The following is a 20189-nucleotide window of genomic DNA, read 5'->3' as shown; positions in this document are numbered from 1 at the left end:
TATATTTTCAACAGTTTGAAATAGAGACTACGTGTCCCACCAACCAAGAACAAACAGTATGAGAGGTTATGGCTAAAATGCCACACCACCCTACTACACAGGACAGTACCAGCATCACATCACTGACTCCAAATTGAGTCTTGCAGATGCATTATAACAAATCATTCCTCAACTAATTGTCAGTTTACCTGAGTGATCATTAATATATATTTTGAAAAATTTCTATCTTCTCTTAGAGTCCTATAGATTTCTTCTATTAACAAATAATTTTTCTAAGGTATACACAGTAATCAAGAGATCTTGTTTATGGACAGTAATCAAATATAAGAGACACTGTACAACTGAACACAAAAAAGGTTACCTTGTGATATCCAAAGATGAAGACTGAACTTGATTCTTCAGCCACAGAGCAGACAGACGTAGGAAGGTACTCTGCTTATATGTACTGCCAATATGATGGACCAATAAATTTACGCCAGAGAGCCAAGTATTTTTCAGTTTACTAATAAGAAAATCTAAATTCAAGATATCAACAGAAATTTTTACTCACTGAATTAACTTTGTTACAAAATATCTGAAAGAATTTATTATAGATTTGATTCAAGAAACCATTTTAAAAAGAAAACATAAAATTAAACTTTAATTACCAAAAGTGTCATAACACCCATAATACAAGTGACCTTCAGTTACATAAATGTTAAATGGTAAACTTTTATTTTTTCTGCTGTAAACATCTCTATAAAAAAGTTGTTCCTTTGGAGATATAAAAATAAATATTGGGGCCAGTGCTGTGGCGTAGCGGGTAAAGCCGCCACCTGCAGGGCTAGCATCCCAAATGGGCGCCAGTTCAAGTCCCAACTGCTCCACTTCTGATCCAGCTCTCTTTTATGGACTGGGAAAGCAGTAGAGGATGGCCCAAGTGCTTAGGTCCCTACACCTGCATGGGAGACATGGAAGAAGCTCCAGGCTCCTGACTTTTGGATCAGCCCAGCTCTGATCGTTATGGCCATTTGGAGAGTAAACCAGCGGTTGCAAGACCTGTCTCTCTTTGTAACTCTGCCTTTCATATAAAATGAATAAATCTTTAAAAATAAATAAATATCATACTTCTTCCAAATAGGTAACTTAGAAGGCTGAAGAAGGAAGGCCATCTATTAACAGTATTTTATGGGGCCAGCACTATGGCATAGCAGATTAAGCATCCGCCTGCAAGGCTGCCATCCCATTTGGGCCAGTTCGAATCCCAGCTGTTCCATTTCCCATCCAGCTCCCTGCTGATGACCTGGGAAAGCAGTAGAAGATGGCCCAAGGGCTTGGGCCCCTGCACCCACTTGGGAGATCTGAAGAAGCTTCTCACTCCTTGCTTTGGGTCGGCCCAGCTCCAACCACTGCAGCCATTTGGGGACTGGAACACCTGTCTCTCCCTCTCTCTCTCTGTAATTCTGCCTCTCAAATAAATAAATAAATCTTAAAAAAATAAAAAAGCACTTTGTATTTTTTAGTGTTCATTTCATGAATACTTCTAAGTCTGAATTAACAATAAAACAAGAACATAGTCCTCACAAAGATAATCTCAATTTCATTGTGATAAATACTAAGAATGATTTTTTTTTTTACTAAAATAGATATGGAACATTATTATTCCTCTTTTATGAATGAGGAAGTGGAGCCATCAAAGCTAATGAACAGTGGTTGGGGAGGTAGGCCAAGATTCTAACTCATCTATTATGGTCACTTACAAAATTATTTCCTTTAGACATAAAGTCTACAAACATCTTTATGTTGGTTGCTAAAGCTGAAAGTATTTAAGACTGGTGGCATTTACTCAAAATGCTCTAAACTTTCAAACACACTGTGATTCAATTAATAAAGCTTGGGCACTTACACACTATGAAAGTCAGAAACTGAAATTTCCAATAAAACATTTGAGCAGTAGGCTATTACCTGGTATATGTGTTTTTTCTTTGCTCTGAGCACATAACTGAAACAGTGTTAATAATAAATCTTCTGAAGATGGCATCAGCAAGCATCCTTTCGCTGAGCTGAAATAGTTATACGCCACATCACAGATAAAAGACACTGACGAATCACTATTTTCAGCTTCTGACAACTTCTTTGTTTTGGATAAAGTTTCATGAAGTTTAATAATAATTTTTTCAACATACACTTCTCCAATCAAGTAATCTAAAGAAGAAAATTTCAGACAAAAAATAAAAATATTAATAATGTATTTTAAATAATGTATTTTTAAGTACATTGAGTCAATAACCATGTGAGTCTTTCCATGTGTTTAATAAAATGGTGTTTATGTATCAGCCTAAAGAAAATTGTATCAACAAATCAATCTGTCCTGTTACACATAAATGTCCACAGGTAAAAAAGTTATTTTAAATTATGTGAAAATAGCAATAGTCTACAAAATCACAGTGAGCAGCTTTGTTACATTAAAAATCTTTTAGAATATGAAGCTAAAAATTCAGTTATCTTCCAAGTCATACTGCAAAGATTAACAATTGTTTAGGATGTTTACAAAATCAAGATATTTGAATAAGAAAGTCTTGTTATTCTCACTGAATATGCAAACAAAACAGCATGGAATCCCCTTAAAAGGTAAAAAATGATTATCCCCCCCATTAGAAAACAAAAGCCATATTTTTCCCTACCATTTTTAACATGTTGAGACAAGAACAAGCTTAGAAGAGTCCATTTTTCTGAGAAGTAAGATTCTGAAGTGGATTCCAAGTCCCTTTTATTACAAAGACCATCTGCCAAGGTTACCAATTTCTCTCCAAGGATATCACCTTTTAGCCAAGGAGTTACTAAAGCATGTTTATCGGAACTAGAACATGCCTAAAACCATAAAATTAAAGCAAAGATTAAACCCATGATCAGCACTTTATTACCTGCCTTCCTTATCGTAGCCCCGATGCTATCCCCTCTTTCCCCATTTCCTGAAGTTCTAGGAAGGCTGCTCTCTTCCCTGCTCCCCAGTAAACCTAGCTTATGCTCACTTCCTGGCTGTGCTAATGCCTTCTTCCCAACCATAAACATTCCCCCTCTTCTTTACTCCATTCTTCAAAAATCAGCACAAATCCCACCTGTTTATAAAACTCTACCCCGGGCCAGCTCCGCGGCTCAATAGGCTAATCCTCCACCTAGCGGCGCCAGCACCCCAGGTTCTAGTCCCGGTCGGGGCGCCGGATTCTGTCCCGGTTGCCCCTCTTCCAGGCCAGCTCTCTGCTGTGGCCCAGCAAGGCAGTGGAAGATGGCCCAAGTGCTTGGGCCCTGCACCCCATGGGACACCAGGAGAAGCACCTGGCTCCTGCCTTCGGATCAGCATGGTGCGCTGGCCGCAGCACGCCAGCTGTGGCGGCCATGGGAGGGTGAACCAACGGCAAAAGGAAGACCTTTCTCTCTGTCTCTCTCTCTCTCTCACTATCCACTCTGCCTGTTAAAAAAAAAAAAAAAAAAAAAAAAAAAAAAAAAAAACCTCTACCCCATCCACTCCAGTCCACAATGATCACAGCTTCTCTCTACATTTCTAGAGCACTTACTGGACTGTATTAATATGTAAATGGTTCGTCTGTGTATATCTTGTCTTTCCAATGAGACTTTAAGTTTCTTGAGGGTAGAGAATGTCTTAAACTTCTTTGATACCTGCTATCAATACTTCAAGTATGTGCACCGAATAATGGATGGGTGAACTTTAATGACAGATTAAATAACACTCTATAGAGATTTCTGTTCATTAATTATGTAAAAATTCCACATGAAAAGTGGGACTTAACCCCCAAATTCTATGAAATACAGTTACTGAGGCCAGGTATCTGACAGCAAGCAAGTTGTTTATTTTCATGGGATGGGGAAGCAAGAAAAAAACTTGTAAATCCACCCCTAAAAAGCATGCTGATCCATATTCCCAGAGCTTCTTTGCTGTAAGGGCTGAGAAGAAAGAGATTTGCAACTTGGTTCATTTCAAAGCAATCTGGAAAAAAAAAATCCAAGTGTGGATTGGGTAATGCCTGAAAAACTGCTTATCTTTTTATTTAAAAAATTATGGGTAACCAGAGCTTGTATTCAGTCTAAGCTTTATCAATAAACTAGCCTTATGATCTTAGAGAAATTTCTTAACTGGGACCTATATGCTAATTTAAAAACTAAAAACAAATTAACTTAAAGAATCATTAAGGTCCTTCTCAAGTTCCAAAATTTAAGTTTTGTTTTTATTTGTTCTTAACAAAGTTGACTTTAGGGCTGTGTTCATAAAGCGCTAGGTTCAATAAAATAAGAAAAAACTAAAGTTTAGGTGACTTTAATACTGGCTATCCTAATGTAGTTTACCAATAAAACCTATTGAATCCTGATATAGAAAATAAACTTAAAATTTCCTCTGAAGTTAGCAAGCCATGAATCTCAATGTGTTAACATATCTGATAAAAGAATCTGCAGCTGCAAGGAGATGGGGTGTAGGGGAACCACTGAGTCACAGCAGTACAGGAGGCAAACATTGGCTAGGAACTTCCATAAAACATCCAAGAAGATATTTTTCTATATGGATATAATCACCTGAACTACCTGGCAGGTACATTTCTAAAACAGAAATTAATCCATCAGTCTACTCTTACAAATCATTAATTCCCTCTGCTCTGATTCTAGGCTTATCAAGCTCCTTTCTGATAATATGGCTTTTCTTTAAAAAAAATTTTTTTTTATTTATTTACTTTGAAGGTCAGAGTTACAAGAGGGAGAAACAGAGAGAGATTTTTCCATCCAGTTCACTCCCCAGATGGACAGAAAGGCCAGCACTAAGTCAGGCAGAATCCAGAAACAAGATGATTCACCCAAGTCTCCCATGTAGACACAGCAGCCAGAACACTTGGGCCATCTTCTGCTGCTTTTCCTAGGCCATTAGCAGGAAGGTGGATGGGAAGTAGGAACAATCAGGACACAAACTGGAGCCCATATGGGATTCCAGCCTTGCAGGTGGCAGCTTTACCCACTGGGCCTCAATGCAGGCCCCAGATAATCTGGCTTTCCATGTAGCCTGCCCACAGGGAGAAGAGGTACTGGATAAAGGAACACAAATAGGGAGTCTAAATTATATTTCTTATTGAATAATAAATTAACATTCTATATTTTACAAAAATAAATTAGTAGGAAATGGGGACTTTTTGTTTAACGAGTACAGTTCCAGTTTTGCAAGATGATAAGTCCTAAGGATTAGTTACGTAACAATGTGAATGAGTATAGTTATCACTGTTAAATTGCATACTTAAAAATGGTTAATATGAGGGGGGGTGAGAGGGAAAAAAAAGGAATGGTTAATATGGTTAAGTTTTGTTATATACTTTTTATTATAATCTTAAAAATAGAAAAAATGAAATTTGCAAGCTCAAAAGAGACATCCCTATAAAACAGAAAAACAATTAAAAGATGCTTTTTAAAAAAAACGGGGTAGGTGGCTGACTTAGGAATTAAGATATGGGTTAAGACATCATTCCATATCAGTGCATCTGGATTTAATTCCCAGTCCCAGCTTCTGATTCCAGCTTCTTGACAACGTAGTCCCTGGGAGGCAGCAAGTGATGGCTCAAATCCCCAACATAACAGACTTAGACTGAGTTCCTGGCTCTGGCCTGGGTAGGCATCTGTAGAAATGAACCAGTAAATAGTAGTTCTCTGTTTTAACCTGTTTCTAAGGGCCACATTGTGGCATAGCAGGTTAAACTGTCACCTGGGCACCACCACCCCATATGGACACCAGTTTGAGTCCCAGTTGCTCCACTTCTAATCCAGCTCCCTGCTAATGGCCTGGAAAAGCAGAGGAGGATGGCCCAAGTACTCTTGCCCCTGAACCCACATGGGAGATTCAGATGAAGCTCCTGGTTCCTGGCTTTGGTCTGGCACAGCCCTGACTGTTGCAGCCATTTGAGAAGTGAACCAGCAGGTTGAAGACTTTCTCTCTGCCTCTGCCTCTTTGTAACTCCACCTTTCAAATAAATTTTTAAAATCTTAAAAGAAAAAAAATCCTGTCTAACTCTCTGACACTCAAATAAAAAAAGTAAAAACAACTAAAGTAATTAATAATATATCTATAGTGGGAAAGTGTTAGTTATACATTTAAATCTTTGTTGGAAAAGAAAACTTAAGCCATTTAAATTTTTTCTAAATTATGTATACATTGTATTCTTTCTATTTTTATCACTAATTTTCTTATTTAGTCAAGTGGCAAGTTTTAATCTTCCTGTATAGTATTCCTGCATATGAAAAATTTAATTTCCTGATGTGTTATAGCCAAAGTATTTCTACACAGAAGTAAAACTCCTTAGGGTAAGACCAGAAACCTGTGGCCTTAACTAAAAGATAATAAAACACATAATACTCTCTGTATCACCTTCTAGAGATGACACACTGGATTTTCCAGAACTTGTACATTCTTCCCTGATACGCGTATCCAGAAAAATAAACATATGGAAGATAAAGACCAGATATCTTCCTAAATTGTGGAAAGTTACAATAGCAAAGAAGTTCTCTAACATAAATACCTAACCACCTGACCATATTCAGTGTGTAAGTATGACCATGAATTTTAACTTTTCTATATTTATAAGTAAAATTAAAGAAAAATTTAAAAATCCCTAAGATACCTTTTCAATAACCTGAAGAAGAGAATTCCACTGCAGGTGCTCCTAAAAGAAGAAACAGAATTAGAAACAATCTGCTAGAATAAACAAAAAAACTTAAAAGATAAATTCTAACCAATACAATCTTTTTAGCTTTTCCAAATTTAAAATGTATGATTGAAAGAATTCACGCTTTTATTTCAACTTTATCACCTTAGTATTGCTCAACATCTACCAAGCAGTCTCAGATACTTCCCAAATCACAATCAAGAATATATTGCTGATCTTTAAAGTGACATTCAGTCAAAAAATTCCAAAATAACTCATATGCAGGTTCATTTTGTACATCTTTTATTAAAATCATTTAGAAAGACAGGGACCAGCATCTTGGCCTAGGAGGTTAAGTCACTGTCTGAGATGCCAACATCCCATATGAATGCTCCACTTCCAATCCTGCTCCCTACTAATGTGCCTGGGAATGAGATGGAAGACAGCCCAAGTGCTTGGGGCCCTGCCACCCACGTGGAGGACCCATATGGAGTTATATGCTCCTGGCTTTGGCCTGGCCCAGCCCTAGCCATTGTGGCCATTTAGGGAATGGACCAGCAGACAAAAGATCTACCCTCCATCCCTTTACTCTGCCTTTCAAATAGATAAATAAAACTTAAAAGAAAAAGGAAGATGCACAGTGTGGGCATCTGGACGAGCAGTTAAAACACAACTTGGAATGCTCCATTCCATACTGGAGTACATGGGTTCAAGTTCCAGCTTCACTCCTAATTCTAGTCTCCTACTAATGCACACCCTATAAGGCAGCAGTGACGTCTCATGTGCTTAGAGACCTGCCACCTGCATGAGATACACAGATGGAGTACTCAGCTCCTGGCTTCAGCTCGGCCCAGTGTTGGCTGTTGTAGTGTATTTGGGGACTGAACCAGCAAAGGGGAGATCTCTGCCTGTGTCTCTGTTGCTTGCTCTCTCTCTCTCTCTCTGCCTTTGGAATAAATAAATAATAAGGGGTTGGGGAAGGATATATGCCAGTAATACCTCAGTTAGATTGTCCAAGACATCTTTTCTTTCCATATCACTATCACAGCAACGGAGGGCACTGTACAAAATGTCCACCAGGGAACCAGCATCCTTTTTCTGATCTTCATTTAGCCAACCTATTAGTTTCCCATATAAAAACTTCACAGCAGGATTTTTTTGTGCAAGTTTGGTTATTTCAACAGGTTTGGCTTTGACAATACTCTGGTTTTCATCACCAAGAAGCACACTAAACACTTGGCTTGAAGAGAAGGAGTCAAGCAGAGTAGAAAGAAACTTTAGATGCTGCTCTGACTTTTGTTCGTTGACATAATTAATACTCATTTCTGCAAGTTTACAGACTAAATCTTCCAAAGGTTTTTTCCTTAGAGGAGACAAAAGGTCTGAAGAATTATGAGTGAGAGAAGGCTCAGCCACTAATTCAGTGCCTTTACTGTTCTCTCCTTCTGATGATACACATTTTTCATTCTGTTTATTACTTTCAGGTTCAGGTGTCTCATCAGCAAATCTAACTTTACCATTTTTTTTTTTATTTGACTTGATTGAGCTCTTTGGCTTCTGAAGGACCTGCAGTAAGTTAGATACACCCAAAACGGATTTAACATCAGCTTCTGGCTCATTGATTTTCTCCACACAGATCTCTGACAATTTTCCCCAGAAATTTAGCAGGACGTTTTCCAAGTCCTGAGCTGTTTGGTCATCTTTTTCCACGTCTGCTTTGGCTTCCCAGGAACTTAATGTTTCTGCTAAACAGTCAAATAGTTGCCCATTTTGCAATAGTGGGTCTCTGAGAACTGTATCAATAAAAGGGATCAACTGAAAAAGAATGTTGAAAAACAAAGTTATCAAGAGAAATGGAAGTTAAACAAAGTATTCTGGAAAAAAAACTATATAGTTTTTTTTTATATTTATTAACTGAAAAACATGAATCCTAACACAGAACTTGGAAAAAAATTAACTTGCAGATCATTTTCATATCATACACAGAGCTTAATGATTTTACCATATTTTACCTGACTTACTTCTTTTCTATGATGTTAATGATTGATATTCTTGGTCCTGGCTACTCCACTTTAAATCCAGCTTCCTGTTAATGTGCCTGAGAAGGCAGCACATGATGCCCGAAGTACTCAGGCCCCTGTCACCCATGCAGGAGATCTGGACTGAGTTCCAAGTTCCTGGCTTCTTTCTGGCCTGGTTCTGGCTGTTATTGGTGTTTAGGGGTGTGAACCAGTGAATGGAAGACCTCTCTCTCTCACTCTCTCTCTCTCTTTCTGCCTTTCTGTGTCTTTCCCCCACCTTTTCTCTCTTTCTGTCACCCTGCATTTCAAATAAATAACCTTTTTAAAAATCAAGGTCCTTTACTTCTACTGGGTTTACTCAAGTTTTTGCAAATCTTATTTAATTATTGACAAATTTAAGACATGAGACTATAAGCCAATATGAAGAAAACCCAGGGCCCACAAAATTCATAACTCTCTATTAAATTATAAAGATAAAAGAAGTTAACTATCTGAGACATCAACGAGGTTCTAGGCTTCTATTCTCTTATTAAATTTACACCATAGGAACCATATGGCTTATTCCTTGCTCTCATCATTGGTTCTAAAACCCAGCCCAGCTGTTAACAAAAGAATAAATATTTCAATAGAGATTATTATTGCATCATTTAAACAATGAAAGAGATCACAAACAGCACCTCCCAAATTCTGCTATGCATGGCATCTCTCTAAACCAAGGTTTTTAAAACCAAAGACTGACTAGTGCTCAGGCATTATGAACATTACAGTAGCAATGACAATATGAAACGTTTACCAAAACACATATTCAACTCAAAAATTATACAAATGAAATCTTTACAAGGAAGGCTGACCACTGAAAATGGCAATAATCACAATAAATGTTATTCTCTATAGTCAGTGTGCAAAGGCACTGGTGATTTTTCACATGATAAATACCTGATCGTTTACGAGCATCCGTTCAATCTCTTCCTCACCTAAGTTTTGCTGCATTATAAAACGTAAACATTCAAAAAAAGCAGATATTACCGCGGAGCACTCTGAAATGCTGGTTTTGATTCTCTCTGTTGACAGCCTAGGGAATAGTAAAAAACTGTATATTATTCTCTCATGAAGAAGAAAATAAGAACTCAGAATTATCAAAATAAAGATATTGGAGGGGGCTGGCATTGTGCTGCAGTAGGTTAAGCCATTGCCTGTGATGCTGGCATCCCATATCAGAGTGCAGATTCGAGTCTCAGCTGTTCCACTTCTAATCAGCAGCCTGGAAAGACAGCAGGAGATATCCCAAGTATTTGGGCCCCTGCCAACCACAGGGAAGACCCAGATGGAGTTCCAACTCTTGGCTTCAGCCTAGCCCTGCCACAGCCATTGCAGCCATCTGGGGAGTGAACTAAGGGACGGAAGATCTCTCTTTCTCTGTCTCACCCTCTCTATCACTCTGCCTTTCAAATATATAAAATAAATCTTAAAAAAAAAAAAAAAAAGAAGAAAAGCAAAACAAAGGCACAGCAAATGCATGATCTCAAACAGGAAATTTTTTAAATAAAAATCTTGGAGCTAGCATTATGGCAGGAGTGAACCATGGGATGGAAGATCAATCGATCTCTCTCTCTCTGTCTCACCCTCTCACCCTCTATGTCACTCTGCCTTTCAAATATTTAAAAAATAAATAAATAAAAGCAAAACAAAAAGGCATAACAAAGGTATAATCCCAAACAAAGAACTTTTTTAAATAAAAATCTTGGAGCTCGCATTAAGGCACAGTAGGTTAATCCAAGCATCCCAAATGAGCACCGGCTGGAGAACCAGCAGTTCAACTTCCAATACAGATCCCTGCCAATGAGCCTGGGTAAGCAGCAGAGAACAGTAATAGTACTTGGGCCCCTGCCACCCAAGTGGGAGACCAGGATGCAGGTCCTGGCTCCTGGAAACAGCCCACGGCCATTGTGGCCATTTGGGGAGTGAACCTGTCGATGGAAGATCTTTCTCTCTCTGTTTCTAGCTCTCTCTTTCAAATACTTCTCTTTCAAATAAATAAATACGTTTTTGAAAAATAAAAATCTTAAAACTTAAGAACAAACAACAAAAATACATACAGCCCAATGAGACTATGATTGTAAAATATGAAAAAAAGTACTTTCAAAAAATATCAGAAAAAGCTAAAAGATTTATTTTATGTTCATGACAATCTAACTGCCAATTCCAAAGAGAAAATTTAATCAAATAGAAAATGGTAAAAAACACTAGGGGGAGTCGGGAATTTGGCCTAGCAGTTAAACTGCGTGTTGAGATGCTCACATCCCTTACAGAGTGCCTGATTTTAATACCCGCTTCTCGCACCTGACTCTAGTTTCACCCAATGCAACTCTTGGAGACAGAGTACTGGCTTCAAGTAGTTGAGTCCCTGCCACCCACATGGGAGACTTAGATTGAATTCCCAGCTCCTAGCTTTTGCCTTTTGCTTTATAAGGAAACTTTAAACTTCACTGGATCAATTTTTGCACTTAGGCATTTTTATTTATCAACATTTTAAAAATGGACTATTTTCATCTAGGAGCTACCTTACCATATTTATCAGATTTCCTTTGCACTATTAAAGTCCTCAAAGTACACAAGGGACTGGCACTGTGGCATAGCGGGTTATGCTACCACCTAGAGTTCCAACATTCCACGTGAGCACTGGCTCACCGGCTGCTCCACTTCCAGTCCAGCTCCCTGCTAATGTGCCTGGGAAAGAAATGGAAGTCCAAGTACTGGGGCTCCTGTACCCACATGGAAGACCCAGAAGAAGCTTCTGGCTCCTGTCTTAAATCAGCCCAGCTCTGGCCTTTGTGGCCATTTGAGGAGTGAACCAGCAGATAGAAGATCTCTCTCTCTCTCTCTCTCTCTGACTCTCCCTCCCTCTCTTTCTCTGTAACTCTTTCAATAAATAAATAAATCTTTAAAAAAAAAAAAAACACACACACACACACAAAGTACCCAAGAAAAGAATTCTAATCATAATTCTCTGAACACTTTATTTTATTAACAGTAAAATAATCTTAAAAAAATTAACAAGAAAATGAGTATAAAAACAACAAATCTCTTTTGCTTTAAAAATAAAGAATTTTGGGCCGGCGCCGTGGCTCAATAGGCTAATCCTCCACCTTGCAGCGCCGGCACACCGGGTTCTAGTCCCGGTCGGGGCGCCGGATTCTGTCCCGGTTGCCCCTCTTCCAGGCCAGCTCTCTGCTATGGCCAGGGAGTGCAGTGGAGGATGGCCCAGGTGCTTGGGCCCTGCACCCCATGGGAGACCAGGAAAAGCACCTGGCTCCTGGCTCCTGCCATCGGATCAGCACGGTGCGCCGGCTGCAGCGGCGGCCATTGGAGGGTGAACCAACGGCAAAAGGAAGACCTTTCTCTCTCTGTCTCTCTCTCTCACTGTCCACTCTGCCTGTCAAAAAAAAAATAATAATAATAAAGAATTTTAATTCCTTACCCTGCAATAAGAGAGGTGAGGAAATTTCTGAAGAAATCCACTTTTGGATCTGTAATGGACTGAGGAAGTTTGCTGATAAATGGCAGAAGATAAGGATATATGACAGTGGCTAGACCCCGACCACCTTCACGAATCACAGTTGACAGCTTGGGAAACACACTTTTTTTTGCATTAACATGAAGCCAACAGTCCTAACCAAAGAAAACATTTAACAATAATTAGGTATTTTAAACATACTTTTCCCAATTAAGTAACAATTCAGAGTCTCAAAAAATCAAGCATTTTATATACAGGGTAAAATCCCTCACCACTACTAAAAACTAACTCTGCCACTATAATCCCATTATATATAACAATGATGTATTACATACACCCATAGGACAGTGTTAATCAGAAACACTTGATTGGGGCTAATGTTGTGCCACAGCAAGTTAAGTCACCGTCTAGAATGCTTGCATCCCATATGAGCAGCAGTTCAAGTACCAGCTGCTCCAATTCTGATCCAGCTGCCTGCTAATGCCCCTGAGAAAACAGCAGAAGATGGTCCAAGTACCGAGGGTTCTGCCACCCACATGGGATACTCAGGTGGAGTTCCAGGCCAGACTTTGGCCTGGCCCAGCCTGGACAATTGAGGGTATTTGTGGAGTGAGCCAGGGTAAGGAAGACTTCTCTCTCTCTCTAACTCAGCCCTTCAAACAAATCTTAAAAAGAAAAAATGGGGGGTGAGAGGGCCGAGGCTGTGGTGCAGCAGGTTAAAGTCTCAGCCTGCGGCACATGGGTGCCAGTTTGAATCCCAGCTGCTCCACTTCTGATCCAACTCCCTGTTAATGAGCCTAGGAAAGCAGCGGAGGATGGCCCAAACCTTGGGCTCCTGCACCCATGTGGGAAACTGAGAAAAATCTCCTGGCTCCTGGCTTCAGATCCACTCAGCTCTGGCTGTTGCAACCATTTTTGGGAGTGAACCAGCAGATGAACGACCTCTCTCTTTCTGTCTCTATCTCTCTCTATAACCCTATCAAATAAATAAAATAAATATTTAAAAAAAGGATTTTTACAAAAAAGCTGCTTTATAAAAGGGTTAGCTATATTATATTTTTGTATTGTGTCACATAAACTTCAAAGAACAGTTAATACTGGCTCAATGAAACGCAAAATGAAAACTCTACATCATTTTATATGCAGTTTGAGATTTACAATAAGTTTGAATTAAGTAGCATTTCTTTTTTTTAAGTATTTTATTTCTAAGAAGGCAGTTTTCCAGCAAGCTTTAGATACTATAATCTGATAATTTCTCTCTTGTATGATATCTAAGGGTTCTAAAGCACACCTCGAAAGACAAAGTATTCTCCAATGCCCTATCTGTGCCTCTCTTACATACCTCAACAGTTGTAACTGTATAGAGTACTGCTTCCCAGAGTGCTGGACAGACAATGGGATCACTGTCATCAATGCTTAGTAGAACTGACGGGCTCACTTTGGATGCTTCCTCTTTCATTAACTGTGGAATGCGCTGGCACAAAGCAGAAACTAACTCAAAATAAGCTGAGCGGATCTGAAAGAAAAGAAAGCTGAATTAAAATCTAGTAAAGTTTGACAAGATGTTTTATAGACAGACTATTCATATTAATCCTCCCACTAATAAAACTGAAACGGACTTAAAATACTTTTCAAAATCTTCTTAAGAGTATTAAATGGTTAAAAAAAAAATAGCAGTGGCTAGTATTGTGGCATAGCAGGTAAAGTCACTGCCTATGATACCAGCATCCCATGTGGGTGCTGGTTCAAGTCTCAGCTGCTCCACTTCTGATCCAGCTCCCTGCTAAATGGCCTAGGAACATGGCCCAAGTACTTGGGCCCCTGCCACTCACATTGGAGACCCAAAAGAAGCTTCCGGCTCCTTGCTTCAGCCCAGTCTAGCCAGGGCTGATGCAGACATCTGGGGAGTCAAACAGCCAACCGAAGCCCTCTCTCTCTCTCTCTCTCCATCACTCTCTCTGCCTCTGTAACTTCCAAATAAATAAATAAATCTTTTAAAAAGATAACAGCAATCACCAAAACAAATGAAAAGATAGAAAAAATTAATTTGGGAGCCAGTGCTGGGGTGTAGTGGGCAAAGCTGCCACCTGCAATGCCAGCATTCCATATGGGTTCTGGTTCAAGGTTCGAGTCCTCACTACTCCAATTCCAATCCAACTCCCTGCTAAAGTGCCTGGGGAAGCCTCAGAAGATGGAGCAAGTCTTTGGGCTCCTGTACACACGTTAGAGACCCAGATGAAGCTCTCAGCTCCTGGCTTTGGCCTGGCCCAGCACTGGTCATTGCAGCCTTTTAGAGAGGATGGAAGGCGGGTCTATCTTTGTGTCTGCATCTCCCACCCTGTAACTCTGACTTTCAAATAAAATAAATTTTTATTTTTTTAAGAAAGCTTTTATTTAATAAATACATAGTTTCAGCTTTAGGAATATAGCAGTTCTTCCCCTCATATCCACCCTCCCACCCCAACTCCTATCCTACCTCATACTCCCTCTCCAATCCCACTCTCCATGAAGATCATTTTCAGTTATCTTTATATACAGAAGACCAACTCTATACTAAGTAAATATTTCAACAGTTTGCATCCACACAGACACACAACATAAAAAGTACTGTTTGAAGACAAGTTTTACAGTTAATTCTCATAGTACGACTCATTAAGGAAAGAGGTCTTACATGAGGAGTAAATGCACAGGGACTCCTGTTGTTAATTTAACAATTGACACTCTTATTTATGATATCAGTGATCACCCGAGGCTCTTGTCATGAGCTACCAAGGCTATGGAAGCCTTTTGAGTCCACCAAATCCATCAGTATGTAGACAGGGCTATAAGCAAAGTGGAAGTTCTCTCCTCCCTTCAGAGAAAAGTATCTCCTTCTTTGATGGCACCTTCTTTCCACAGGGCTCTCACTCACAGAGATCCTTCACGTAGGTCACTTTTTGCCACAGTGTCTTGGCTTTCCATGCCTGAAATGCTCTCATAGGCCTTTTAGCCACATCCGAATGACTTAAGGGTTGATTCTGAGATCAGAGTGCTATTTAGGGCATTTGTCATTCTATGAGTCTGCTGTGTGGCCTACTTGCCATGTTGGATCATTCTCTCCTTTTTAATTCTATCTATTGTTAGTAATAGACACTTGGTCATATTTATGTGATTTTTTTTTTTTTTTTTTTTTTTTTGGACAAGCAGAGTGGACAGTGAGAGAGAGAGAGACAAAGAGAAAGGTCTTCCTTTTTTTCCCGTTGGTTCACCCCACAATGGCCACTGCAGCCGGCGCACTGTGCTGATCTGAAGCCAGGAACCAGGTGCTTCTCCTGGTCTCCTATGCGGGTGCAGGGCCCAAACTTGGGCCATCCTCCACTCACTCCCAGGCCACAACAGAGAGCTGGACTGGAAGAGGAGCAACCGGGACAGAATCCGGCACCCCAACCAGGACTAGAACCCGGTGTGCTGGCGCCGCAGGTGGAGGATTAGCCTATTGAGCCGTGGTGCTGGCCTTTAACACTTATTCCTATCTGAATGATCGCACTTAAAATGATCACTTTAACTAGTATAATGGCATTAGTACCACCCAGCTTAATGGGATTTGGAGTCCTAAGGCAAGTTTTTAGCTTTACCCTTAGGGGTAAGTCCATGGGAACACGTGCTGAACTGTACATTTCCTCCCTTATCCTTATTTTAAAAAAAGTACAAAAAAATAAAAAGGAAGATTTAATTTGATTTTCTCTTTCGTTAGCAAGAAAATACAAATCCTCTTTAGTGGCAGAGCCTTCCTCCGGAGACTCTAAAGAAGTCAAATACACATAAACCAAGGCACCGTGAGCCATGGTTAACAGAAAGAAAAAATAGCAGGGATCTGAATGACTAGATTTATCAGTCACAAACTCTATAGCAACAATAGTTATTGTATTTCAAAAGTAACATTAAAGAAATCTGCACTGAAACAGATTCTGGAAACAGTTTTGCAGATCTTAAAAAAAATAAGCATGATTCCTAAATTAATTTAAATATAAAACTCAATTTATAGTTTAAAAATAGTTCTATAGTCTAAATGTTTCGCTCCAAAACAGATACTGAAACTTACTCAAGGGGCCGGCGTTGTGGAGTAGGGGGTAAAGCCGCAGTGCTGGCATCCCATATGGGCGCCGATTCAAGTCCCAGCTCCTTCTAATCCAGCTCTCTGCTATGGCCTGGGAAAGCAGCAGAAGATGCCCCAAGTCCTTGGACCCCTGTGCCCTCGTGGGAGACTCAGAATAAGCTCCTGGCTTTGGATCACAACAGCTCCGGCTGTTGCACCCAATTGGAGAGTGAACCAGCAGATGAAAGACCTCTCTCTCTCTCTTTCTCTCTCTCTCTCTGCCTTTCCTTCTCTCTCTGTGTAACTCTGATTTTCAAATAAATAAATTTTCAAAAAAAAAAAAAAGGCAGAAAAAAGAAACTTAACCTGCCAATGTGACAGTCCTAAGAGGTGGAGCCTTGGGAGGTTACTAACTCTTGGGGACTCCACCCTCATGAACGGCATTAGTGCCCTTATTAAGAAACTTGAGGATGCAAGTTAGCGTTTCTGCCTCTGCTCTCACGTGACAATTCAGAAACAAGGTGTCACCTTTGAATAGAGAAAGCAAGCCTTTATGAAAAACTGAATTTGCTGGTGCCCTGCTGTTGGACTTCCCAGACTCAAGAACTGTGAGACATAAATTGCTATCATTTATAAATTACCTAGTTTATAGTATTTTGCTATAATGGACTGAGTAGATTAAGAAAGGCAGTTTAGGGCCGGCGCCGCGGCTCACTAGGCTAATCCTCCGCCTAGCGGCGCCGGCACACCGGGTTCTAGTCCCGGTCGGGGCGCCGGATTCTGTCCCGGTCGCCCCTCTTCCAGGCCAGCCCTCTGCTGTGGCCAAGGAGTGCAGCGGAGGATGGCCCAGGTGCTTGGGCCCTGCACCCCATGGGAGACCAGGAAAAGTACCTGGCTCCTGGCTCCTGCCATCGGATCAGCGCGGTGCGCCGGCCGCAGCGCACCGGCCGCGGCGGCCATTGGAGGGTGAACCAACGGCAAAGGAAGACCTTTCTCTCTGTCTCTCTCTCTCACTGTCCACTCTGCCTGTCAAAAAAAAAAAAAAAAAAAAAGAAAGGCAGTTTAGCAACAAAGAGAACTAGGGGCAGGCATTTGGTGCTGCTTAGGAAACCAACATCTGGGTTTGAACGCAATATTCTGTAAGTTAAAATCACGCTTTCAAAATCACAAGTCAATCCCCATTATTACAGATTCCATATTTGCAAATTCACCTACTTCCCAAAATGTATAACCCTGAAATCAAAAGTCAGAGTGCCAGGGGCCGACAAAGCAGGTAAAGCCACTGCCTGCAACACTGGCAACCCACGTGCGAGCCAGTTTGAATCCCAGCTACTCCACTTCCAGTTCAGCGCCTTACTTTGTGTTAAATTAAGTTATATGCAGGCTCGAGTTCTAGTGCTATAAGTCATGAGTACACTATTAACAGGTCAATATACAAGTATTTTAAAGGTCTTCAAACAGAAATCTAAAACAAGGTTATGTATTGATCAGTTGACCAAAATGCTGTGACTAGAGGTTCATAGTATTTCCTCTATTTCTCCTAGAAGCAATACTCTAATAAATGACTTTATGGAACATAATGACAGGTACCAGCATTGTGGCACACAGATGAAGCCACAACCCACAGTGCCAACATCCCACAGGAATGCCGATTCAAGTCTCGGCTGCTCCACTTCAAATCCAGCTCCCTGCTAATGTGCCTGATAAAGCAGCAGAAGCTGGCACAAGTCTTTGGGCCCCTGCACCCACATAGGAAGGAGACTGGGATGAAACTCCTGGCTCCTGGCTTTGGCCCGGCCCAGCCCCAGCCACTGAAACCATTTGGGGAGTAAACTAGCAGATAGAAGATCTCTTTATCTCTCTGACTCTCCTAAATCTTTCAAATAAATAAAATAAATCTTAAAAAATAAACAATGAACAATGAGATTCAATTATGCAAATAGGACATGTGTCAAAAACATTAGAATGGTGAGTTGCTGGAGATGGAAAATGCAGAAGGAGATAGGGATCCAATGAAAAACAAACACATGAATAAATAAGTGAAAAGAGTTTGGGGGCCGGTGCTGTGGCATAATGGATAAAGCCACCACCTGAAATACCAGCATTCCATATGAATGCCAGTTCCTGTCCTCGCTGCTCCACATCCGATCCAGCTCCCTACTAATGGATTGGGAAAAGCAGTGGAAGACGACCCAGGTGCTTGGGACCCTGCTCCCCTCAGGGAGGGACCTCGAAGAAGTTCCTGGTTTCCATCTGGCCCAGCCCTGGCCTTTGCGGCCATCTGGGGAGTGAACCAGTGAATGGAAGATATTTCTCTGTCTCTCCCTCTCTCTCTCCATAACTCTGATTTTCAAATAAATAAATAAATCTTAAAAAAAAAAAATGAGTGGCTGGCAGTCTGGTGCAGTGGGTTAAAGCACCAGCTTGCAGTGCCGGCATTCCACATGAGCACCAGTTCAAGTCCTGGCTGCTCTACTTCCAATCCAGCTCTGCTATGGCCTGGGAAAGCAGTAGAAGATGGCCCAAGTCCTTGGGCCCCTGTGCCTTCGTGGGAGACCTGGAAGAAGCTCCTGGCTCTTGGCTTTGGGTCAGCTCAGCTCTGGCCATTGCAGTCATTTGGGGAGTGAACCAGTGGATATAAGATCTCTCTCTTTGGCTCTACCTCTTTCTGTAACTCTGTTTCAAATAAATAAATCTTTAAAAAAATTTTTTTTAAATGTTAAAAATTTAAAAAAATGAAAAGAGCCTTGAACATACCAACAATTTCAAGGTGCCAGGAACAAAGGAGAATGATAATTCAGCTCTAAATCCAAGGCCCAAACTAAATAAAAAAGTGAAAATAGCCTAACATTCCAATAGGAAAGATAATTCAATCCAGATTGATCCACCACAAAGATGTGCTTACAGAGTTTTGAACATAAAAAATACACAAAAATATAAACTAACAAAATTGGGGGGCGGGGGGAGAAACCAGAGAAATGTCTTTAAAAAGATTAAGATACCAAACTCACTGCCTTGCAGACCTGCCTGCTTATAGTCAAGGGAAGGAAGAGGTCCCTCGGTCTGTGTTCTCAAGGCAAGAAAAAGAACAGGAAACTACCTCACATCAGCACAGTAATGCAGGAAAGAACATCACACAAAAACTCTGTAAAGAAAATGAAGGAAAGTCCAAGTGCAGTGTACAAAGAGGTCGGGAGAACACCCCATGGAGAATCTCAACACCAGCAGACGGAAGGGAATTTCAGACAGAGGCTGCTTCTTCAGTCTTTCAAAGAATTTAAGGAAGACACAGATTAAATGCATTTTAAGGATAAAGAAATGACAAGGAGGGAGATGAGATGGTAAGGTGTTTGGAAGAGAGAAGGAGTCTGAGAAAGAAATTCAGGGCTCTGCCCTCTAACCACAGGTATTCTTGGGACCTTCCTTATACCATTTAATGCATTTTCCCCGAAATTCAGTCATTTTCTGTTATTAACATTGCCACTGCTTTCTTTCTGTCTGCATTTTCTTGCTAGATATTTGCTAACATTTTATTCTGATCCTTGAATGATTCTTCTAAACATCTCATCTTTGGACCCAACCCCACTCATTTAATAAAGAGTCTCATTCACTTGTATATTGTAAAGTGAAAATACCACTTGCAGATCTCTGTGTGTGTGTGTGTGATATGTTATGTGTGTGTATACACCAAATACGTATATTTATTTATAACACAGAGCAAAAAGTCTGGATTACTATATACCAAAGGTTAAGAGTCAATCTCTGTGTGATCGGTATTTTATTTCCTTTTTGCCTACCTGCATCTTCTGTTTTCCAAAATAGGAATACAACTCTGTGTGTGTATATTACTATGTTACAAAGAAAACTAAAAAAGACACAATAAAAGAACTTGTCAATCACTTTTTTGG

At 40.3% G+C, this 20189-nt stretch overlaps 1 protein-coding gene and 1 pseudogene across 2 annotated transcripts in view; one reads left to right on the top strand and one right to left on the bottom strand.

Annotated features, from left to right (window-relative positions):
• Positions 1 to 20189, bottom strand: part of LTN1 (listerin E3 ubiquitin protein ligase 1) — a 72766-nt gene that overhangs the window by 37382 nt on the left and 15195 nt on the right. For both annotated transcript variants that reach the window (XM_008267154.4, XM_008267153.4), the window contains exons 7-14: positions 13549 to 13722; positions 12171 to 12361; positions 9629 to 9764; positions 7671 to 8486; positions 6648 to 6689; positions 2664 to 2850; positions 1945 to 2184; positions 362 to 515 (exon numbers count right to left, since the gene is read on the bottom strand). In XM_008267154.4, coding sequence (XP_008265376.3) covers positions 362 to 515; positions 1945 to 2184; positions 2664 to 2850; positions 6648 to 6689; positions 7671 to 8486; positions 9629 to 9764; positions 12171 to 12361; positions 13549 to 13722 — 1940 coding nt within the window. The remainder of the gene's footprint in view (positions 1 to 361; positions 516 to 1944; positions 2185 to 2663; positions 2851 to 6647; positions 6690 to 7670; positions 8487 to 9628; positions 9765 to 12170; positions 12362 to 13548; positions 13723 to 20189) is intronic.
• Positions 19260 to 19794, top strand: LOC127493940 (transcription elongation factor A protein-like 7; annotated as a pseudogene).

Source organism: Oryctolagus cuniculus, chromosome 4, assembly GCF_964237555.1.
Source record: "Oryctolagus cuniculus chromosome 4, mOryCun1.1, whole genome shotgun sequence".
Classification (NCBI taxonomy): domain Eukaryota; kingdom Metazoa; phylum Chordata; class Mammalia; order Lagomorpha; family Leporidae; genus Oryctolagus; species Oryctolagus cuniculus.
Note: the sequence above shows the minus strand (reverse complement) of the source record. Positions and strands in the feature narration are given on the sequence as shown.